An 8544-nucleotide genomic window follows, 5' to 3' on the forward strand; every position below is an offset into this window, starting at 1 on the left:
TTTTTTTTTTTTTCTTTTTGTTGTTGTTTAGAAATGAAATCCTACTGACTTAGCAGATATTATCCTGTTACGTATCGTCATCAACTTTCCAGTTTTAAAATGCATCTGTCAGGCAGAGGTTTCCACACCCTTGTAAGAAATGGCCTGTTACATATCGTTATCAGCTTCATGGTTTTAAAATGCATATATCAACGAGAGGTTTCCACACCCTTATAAGAAATGTTTTATAACAACCCGTACCAACCGCTAACATATATTATCCTATTTGAGCTTTCATTTATGAACTTTCACTCAAGGTTTTAAAACGTGTCTGATAAAGAGAGATTTTTCACACCATTATAAAGAATGTTTCATTCCTCTCTCCAACCGACGTGGGATCTCACAATCCACTTCTCTTCGACACCCAGCCTCCTCGTTGACACTCGTTCCCCTCTCCAATCAATGTGGGATTTTGTAGTATCCACTTCTCTTCGATGCCCAACCTCCTTGCTGACACTCGTTCCCCTCTCCAATCAATGTGGGATTTTGTAGTTTCGTTCCACTCTCCAACCGATGTGGTATCTCACAGTCCCCCTTTGGGGCCTAGCATTCACTGGCACTAATACCATTTGTAACAACCCAAACCCACTACTAGCAAATATTATCCGCTTGTCCGTTATCTATCACCGTCAACCTCACAATTTTAAAACGTGTCTATTAGGAAAAAGGTTTATACACTATTATAAGGAATATTACATATATTTAACATCAACGTGGCCTAAAGATTTTTTTTTTTACTCGAGTATAAGATATTTTAAGTGAGTCATGAGGAAGAAGAAAATGTCATTTTAGTTTATGAGGAAATAAAAATCCACATCGAAATTTAGAGCTTTTAATATTAATGTTTCTAATTTTATTTTTCATTCTATTATTATTATTATTGCTTTCGGCCAACTCCTATGGAATGGGCTGGGTTTCTAATGGGCCTTTCTCTTTTTACTGATTCGGCCCACGGCCCACGGCCCACTGCCCACTGATTTAATAATAAAAAAAAAAAAACAAATAAATAAAAAGAAAAGGTGGTGGGAGATAANCTGATTTAATAATAATAATAAAAAAAACAAATAAATAAAAAGAAAAGGTGGTGGGAGATAAAAGAAGGGTGCATGCAATACATGCAAAGGCGTAGGCACAACAACAGGAAGTTTGTGAATGGACAATTGTCCCCTTACAAACATGTCTTCTCTCCGAGTCTTTTGGATCTTCGAAGCTTCTAAATTTAGAATCCTTTGTCTTCTCCATCCTTTTCTCTCTTCCCATACTACTATATCTTTCTCACTCCCCATAGCCAAATCTCCAAGTTCCTCCTTTTNTATAATGGCTTAATTATGGACATCTTCATATTTCATTGGCCTGCGCCTCTTCTTCTTCTTCTTCTTCTTCTTCTTCTTCTTATGATGGCCTACTTTAGTTTAAACCTTTCAATTATAATTAATTATTGTTCTTATGCTAATAAACAGCTGCATATTCCTATTCTTGTTTTAATACTCATTCACAATCATCATGTTTAATCAAACTTTTTTTTTTTTTTTTTTTTGTTGTTGTTTAGAAATGAAATCCTACTGACTTAGCAGATATTATCCTGTTACGTATCGTCATCAACTTTCCAGTTTTAAAATGCATCTGTCAGGCAGAGGTTTCCACACCCTTGTAAGAAATGGCCTGTTACATATCGTTATCAGCTTCATGGTTTTAAAATGCATATATCAACGAGAGGTTTCCACACCCTTATAAGAAATGTTTTATAACAACCCGTACCAACCGCTAACATATATTATCCTATTTGAGCTTTCATTTATGAACTTTCACTCAAGGTTTTAAAACGTGTCTGATAAAGAGAGATTTTTCACACCATTATAAAGAATGTTTCATTCCTCTCTCCAACCGACGTGGGATCTCACAATCCACTTCTCTTCGACGCCCAGCCTCCTCGTTGACACTCGTTCCCCTCTCCAATCAATGTGGGATTTTGTAGTATCTACTTCTCTTCGATGCCCAACCTCCTTGCTGACACTCGTTCCCCTCTCCAATCAATGTGGGATTTTGTAGTTTCGTTTCACTCTCCAACCGATGTGGTATCTCACAGTCCCCCTTTGGGGCCTAGCATTCACTGGCACTAATACCATTTGTAACAACCCAAACCCACTACTAACAAATATTATCCGCTTGTCCGTTATCTATCACCGTCAACCTCACAATTTTAAAACGTGTCTATTAGGAAAAAGGTTTATACACTATTATAAGGAATATTACATATATTTAACATCAACGTGGCCTAAAGATTTTTTTTTTTACTCGAGTATAAGATATTTTAAGTGAGTCATGAGGAAGAAGAAAATGTCATTTTAGTTTATGAGGAAATAAAAATCCACATCGAAATTTAGAGCTTTTAATATTAATGTTTCTAATTTTATTTTTCATTCTATTATTATTATTATTGCTTTCGGCCAACTCCTATGGAATGGGCTGGGTTTCTAATGGGCCTTTCTCTTTTTACTGATTCGGCCCACGGCCCACGGCCCACTGATTTAATAATAATAATAAAAAAAACAAATAAATAAAAAGAAAAGGTGGTGGGAGATAAAAGAAGGGTGCATGCAATACATGCAAAGGCGTAGGCACAACAACAGGAAGTTTGTGAATGGACAATTGTCCCCTTACAAACATGTCTTCTCTCCGAGTCTTTTGGATCTTCGAAGCTTCTAAATTTAGAATCCTTTGTCTTCTCCATCCTTTTCTCTCTTCCCATACTACTATATCTTTCTCACTCCCCATAGCCAAATCTCCAAGTTCCTCCTTTTTTTCACCTTTTGCCACTCTGTTATGGCTCTCGGAAGGCCTCGTGGTAGCAAGCGATCGTCCTCTTCTTCTTCTTCCTCTTACGCCTCCACTGTTACGACTCTCGTCTTCTTATCCTTATGCGTTCTCGGAGTATGGATGCTCCCCTCCAACTCCGTTCTTCCCCCGCCGTCCACAACTCGCACTTCTTCCGACGAAACCCAACTCCCCAAATCCCAAGAGAAGGATGCCACTTCCGTGTTCGAGGATAATCCCGGTGATCTCCCTCTCGATGCTATTAAATCCGATGACGCGGTTAATATTATCGTCGATGATGGTTCCAAAGACCAGGAGTCGAGAGACGCCAATGAGGCTCAATTGTTGGAGGAGACTGTAATGACTCGAAATCAACAACCGGAAGACGCCCAAAAAACAGAGGACAAATTAGATTCAGGAGGGAGTCAAGAACAAAGCAATGAATCCACGGAGAATGTGGATGCCAAATCCAATGAAATGCCTTTGCAAGTTGATGGTCAAGAACAACAAAAGCAAATACAGGAGGAGCCTGAAAACAACGCTAATTCACAAGAAATTCAACAAGCAATTTCAAATGAAGAGCAACTACCAGCAACAGATGTACCAGAAAACAGTGGAGACACTCAAAATGATCAACAGAAACCTGAATCTGAACCCGAAAAAGTCCCGCAAGAACCCGAAATTCATAACCAGGATGATGACAAGGCTCAACAAGAGACACAACAGCAACAAGAACAGGACAACTCGAACACGAGCGACAATAGTAAAAAGCCGACCGAGGATCAAGAATCACAGGGAACTGAATCCAAGGGGAGCCAAGAAGCCTCAAAGGAAACAAAAACGGAAATCAAAGTGGAAGAGACTACCACAGCAGGGTCACTTGAGAGCTCAGTGATACCCAAGGAGTCGAAGGAGTCTAAGAAATCGTGGTCGACGCAGGCAGCGCAATCGGAGAACGAGAATGATCGCCGGAGGGAAGAATCGAGCAGTGACGGTAGCATCTATGGATACACGTGGAAGCTCTGCAATGTCACGGCAGGGGCTGATTACATCCCCTGTTTAGATAATGAGAAAGCCATTAAGAAGCTGCGAACGACAAAGCATTTCGAGCACCGGGAGAGACACTGCCCGGAGGAGGGACCCACATGCCTGGTCTCCCTCCCGGAGAACTACAAAACATCCATCGAATGGCCTCAGAGTAGGGACAAGGTAATAATATGTAGATAGATGACATTGTGATTTGTGATTACTCTTTGACCAATCCGTCTGAATTGGATCATATCATGAGCTGTCCGTGTTCGTGAATTGCCACAGATTTGGTACCACAATGTACCACGCACAAAGCTTGCCGAGGTGAAAGGCCACCAAAACTGGGTCAAGGTTACCGGCGAGTTCTTGACTTTTCCCGGCGGTGGTACTCAGTTCATCCACGGCGCTCTACACTACATAGATTTTCTTCAACAGGTAAGAAAAAATGATCTCCAACTTGGCATCAAAATCAAATTCCATTCTTGATTTCAATATTAGATCCAATATAACTAAGATATGAAATGAGTGTAGTCTTTACCTGATATTGAGTGGGGAAAGAAGACAAGAGTGATATTGGACGTGGGCTGCGGAGTTGCCAGCTTCGGTGGCTATCTGTTCGAAAAAGACGTGCTTGCAATGTCGTTTGCACCGAAAGACGAGCATGAAGCTCAAGTCCAGTTCGCCCTTGAGAGGGGAATTCCAGCCATTTCTGCTGTCATGGGCTCACAGCGTCTGCCATTTCCAAGCATGGTTTTTGATCTTATTCACTGCGCTCGATGCAGAGTGCCTTGGCATGAAGAAGGTTATATAATCAACCATGGACTTCTCTAATCTTCTTAACTTGTAATTACAGCTCGACAGTTGGGAAATCGAGACGTTTTCTTTTCGCCGATGCAGGTGGGATGCTTCTCTTAGAATTGAACCGAGTGCTGAGGCCGGGAGGGTTTTTTGTTTGGTCTGCAACTCCGGTGTACCAGACCCTAGAAGAAGACGTTGAGATTTGGAAAGGTAAGTAAGTTTATAGACAAGAAACAGAACATGTTCAACAAACAAATAGATTCGGAAGCGTTCTTAGATATCTACCTCGCTGGCCACTTGAATGCTCATTGGTTATTTTTTCCCTCAGCAATGTCTGTTTTGACAAAGTCCATGTGTTGGGAGCTTATGACAATTCAGAAGGACAAGTTGAACTCCATTGGAGCTGCCATTTACAGGAAACCAACCTCAAACGAATGCTACGATCAAAGAAACGAAAAGCGTCCTTCCATGTGCAAAAACGACGACGATCCGAACGCAGCATGGTAAGCGAGCATTCAGGACATCTCAAGTTCAGTTGTGTTCAATGGGTTTGATTTGATTTAGCATTTGGACTTCTATTTTCAGGTATGTGCCATTGCAAGCATGTATGCACCGTGTGCCGGTTGACAATGCAGCGAGGGGAAGCAACTGGCCAAAACAATGGCCTCAGAGGTTGCAAGCACCTCCTTACTGGCTAAACAGCTCCCAGATGGGCGTTTATGGCAAACCAGCTCCTCAAGATTTCTCAACTGATTATGAACATTGGAAAAGAGTTGTGAATAAAACTTACATGAATGGATTAGGCATAAATTTGTCTAACATCAGGAATGTGATGGATATGAGATCTGTTTATGGCGGGTATGAGTAAATCCTTCTGTTTCTTCTTATCTCATCCACAAAACTTATACTTTCGACTCGAAACATTTCAACATTGTCCTTGCAGGTTTGCAGCAGCTCTGAGAGACCTTAAAGTCTGGGTAATTAACGTAGTGAATGTAGACTCTCCCGATACGCTTCCGGTGATCTACGAGCGCGGTCTCTTCGGCATTTACCATGATTGGTGTGAATCCTTCAGCACATATCCAAGAACATATGATCTTCTACACGCTGATCATCTTTTCTCAAAGTTGAAAAAGAGGTAGAATAAGATATACTCCAACATTTCCTCATTTTAAGCTTCTAGTGCACAGATAAAGATTCAAGCCTGACCTTTTCTCTTGTATAGGTGCAAATTGCCTCCTGTCTTAGCAGAGGTCGACCGCATCGTAAGACCAGGAGGCAAATTGATCGTCCGAGATGAGTCCAGCACGATCGGAGAAGTGGAGAACATGTTAAAGTCTCTCCGTTGGGAAGTTCACTTGACCTTCTCCAAAAACCAGGAAGGGCTGCTGAGTGCTCAGAAAGGCAATTGGCGACCAGATATCTACGCAGAGTCTTCCTGATTTTGTACACAAACACGCACCCAATTCTAATGAAAGTACCCTCTACAGAGATTTGTAGACCAGCTACAATCTCTGGAAGAGTTGCAGTATGTAAAATAGGCACATACCTCAGCTGCTTCCAAACTGAGAGTATTCCATTAGAGAAACAGAGAGAGTTTTAGTCCACAAATTGTTAGGATTATCCATAATGTTACAAAAATATGTCCACAAATTGGACATAATCTTTCTTATAATATCAACTCAAATTCAATCTCTTAAACATGTCTTTCTCTATTCAAAACCATCTTGATTGTGATCGAAACTGTTTAAATTTCCATGAACAAGAAGAACTCTAAAGCATGGTTGAAGGGGTACCTGTGATCCACAGCCATCCCTATCCCTTCCCTCTTTCTGCACGTAAAGTCAATACAAAACAGTCTCCTTTTACTGTCCCTTTGTACTCGTTCTTGGGGCTTTGTGAAGATTCCCAGTTTTGCAGAAGATTACAAGAAGAAAAAGAACACCCACTTTTTCAATCTTAATTTCACTTCATCAAATCTCCTCAACGGCTACTTCTTTCAGTTTCTGTCAGTTTCATCTCCTACCATTCTTTCTATCTCTACTGCTTTTGTAAAAAAAGACAAGCACAAGTAGATAGCGTGGTTATGTCGTGATTGTATTTATGAAGGGTGCATGAAAATGTTTTGTAAGTGTTTGAAATTTTAGACATGCAAGGGGGGGAAAAAAGATTATTGGTTGAAGGTTGTTTGTTTTGGGTGGAGTTTGTATAAAGGGACTTATCACTTATGGCCAAATACAAACTCTGCCTCCCCCACTTGCTGTTGCGCCCACTCTCACAATGGATGACTTTGCCTTCTTCCTTTATTCTCCCAACCACCCTCACCCATCGGTTCCATGCGTAGGATCCATGATAGCAGAGTAGAAAAGAAAGCAGTCCCATAAAAGGAGAAACGGGCAGTTTCAGACCAACGCCGAGGCCTCGCCGCCATTCCTTCCCTTCATTAAATGCTGTATACTTTTACCCAATTCACCAATTCTTCCATTTCCCTTTCTCTTTGTTTCCTACGTTTTTCATTCTGCAAATTCTTCTCTTGTTTTGTTGCTAGGTTTGCTTGTCTCCGGAAATTGAATGCATGGAGGCTGCGTTGAAGATGGGTCTCATCAACAAACCCAGCCCCAAACTTCATTTGGATGAGCTTCGGTCTGCAAACCCGCAAAGCTCTGCATCCCCCTCCTCCGATTACATTTTTGTAGACCAACTTTTCAACTTTTCAAATGAAGAAGATGGGTTTGTTGAAGAAGAAGAGGAGGAGGAGGAGGAGGAGGAGGAGGCAGAGGGTGAAGAGAAAAACAACCATTCCTCTGTTTCTGCTCCCCTGCAACTTCAACAATACCGTGAGAGCGACGAAATTTCCAACCACAGCTCCACCAATTCCTCTGGAGATGTCTTTTGGTCTGTTTCTTCAAGAGATTTTGAAGACCTCGAATGGCTGTCCCATCTCGTCGCCGACTCCACCCAAGAAGAATACTCTGCCGCACCACTGAACTGCTCTGTTTTTTTGACAGAGAAACCCAATAGTTACCAAAAGGAACCAACCCACCACGCCCCCACCCTTCCGAATTTTGAATCTAATCTCAACACCCCATTTCCCTCAAAGCCAAGAAGCAAGCGAGCAAAAATCTCCGGCCGAGTCTGGTCATTAACGAATTCAATTTCTTCTCCATCGTTATACCCACCACAGCCGAAGAAACCAAAGAAAAACCCAGCAGAGGAGGGTTCCGGCAGGGTGCAGGCGCCGCGGCGGTGTAGCCATTGCGGTGTTCAAAAAACCCCACAGTGGCGAGCTGGTCCGCTGGGGTCCAAGACTCTGTGTAATGCGTGCGGTGTACGGTTCAAATCCGGGCGGCTTTTTCCCGAATATAGACCGGCTTGTAGCCCGACGTTCTCGAGCGAGCTTCATTCAAACCACCACCGGAAAGTACTGGAGATGCGACAGAAAAAGGAAACGGAGACGGCCCACTCCGGTCCAGACCCAACCCCGTAGGAGTAGTGTAAAAGAACCAGAATAGACGAACCCGGTTTAAGTTTAGTGGTGCAGTGTGTAAAAAAAATGTCATTTTCAGGGAGCCTCATTAGGTGCGGTAGGTCATCGGCGCTTGTTGCCAATTAAATTACAACAGCTTTTATTAATATATTTATCCCTTCCTTTTTTTTTCTTATATAATTTTGTCCAATTTTTCCAAATTAAAAAAAAAATGTAAGATATTGCGTAAGTTGTACGCTGTGGCAGTGCTCAACTGTGTGTGGAATCGTGAAATGGAACATTTTGAGATGGGGGAGGCTTTGTCCAACACGTGGCACTAACTTCTTGTTGTCGTTATCTTCCAAACATTAACGCCGTCTTCAATATAAATCTGAAAT

The 8544-nt window shown here is 41.8% G+C and overlaps 2 protein-coding genes across 4 annotated transcripts; both read left to right on the top strand.

Annotated features, from left to right (window-relative positions):
- Positions 1–1080: 1080 nt before the first annotated feature.
- Positions 1081–6461, top strand: LOC111804028 (probable methyltransferase PMT27). 2 transcript variants are annotated; one of them, XM_023688691.1, is made up of 9 exons: positions 1081–1333; positions 2823–4062; positions 4168–4317; positions 4414–4684; positions 4780–4890; positions 5009–5183; positions 5266–5538; positions 5624–5818; positions 5906–6461. In XM_023688691.1, exons 2-9 carry the CDS (start codon positions 2863–2865, stop codon positions 6120–6122), a joined length of 2592 nt encoding a protein of 863 aa, XP_023544459.1. In that variant the 5' UTR covers positions 1081–1333; positions 2823–2862; the 3' UTR covers positions 6123–6461. The 2 variants fall into 2 exon arrangements, with proteins under 2 accessions (XP_023544459.1, XP_023544458.1); XM_023688690.1 differs by lacking the exon at positions 1081–1333 and having other exon boundaries at positions 2549–4062.
- Positions 6462–6916: 455 nt separating this feature from the next.
- Positions 6917–8342, top strand: LOC111804029 (GATA transcription factor 5-like). 2 transcript variants are annotated; one of them, XM_023688693.1, is made up of 2 exons: positions 6917–7405; positions 7436–8342. In XM_023688693.1, the coding sequence occupies exons 1-2, from the start codon at positions 7256–7258 to the stop codon at positions 8165–8167; spliced, it is 882 nt and encodes a 293-aa protein (XP_023544461.1). In that variant the 5' UTR covers positions 6917–7255; the 3' UTR covers positions 8168–8342. The 2 variants fall into 2 exon arrangements, with proteins under 2 accessions (XP_023544461.1, XP_023544460.1); XM_023688692.1 differs by having other exon boundaries at positions 6918–7132; positions 7229–8342.
- The last annotated feature ends 202 nt before the right edge of the window (positions 8343–8544 follow it).

This window comes from Cucurbita pepo, chromosome LG10 (genome assembly GCF_002806865.2).
Source record: "Cucurbita pepo subsp. pepo cultivar mu-cu-16 chromosome LG10, ASM280686v2, whole genome shotgun sequence".
In the NCBI taxonomy this organism is placed as follows: Eukaryota; Viridiplantae; Streptophyta; class Magnoliopsida; order Cucurbitales; family Cucurbitaceae; genus Cucurbita; species Cucurbita pepo.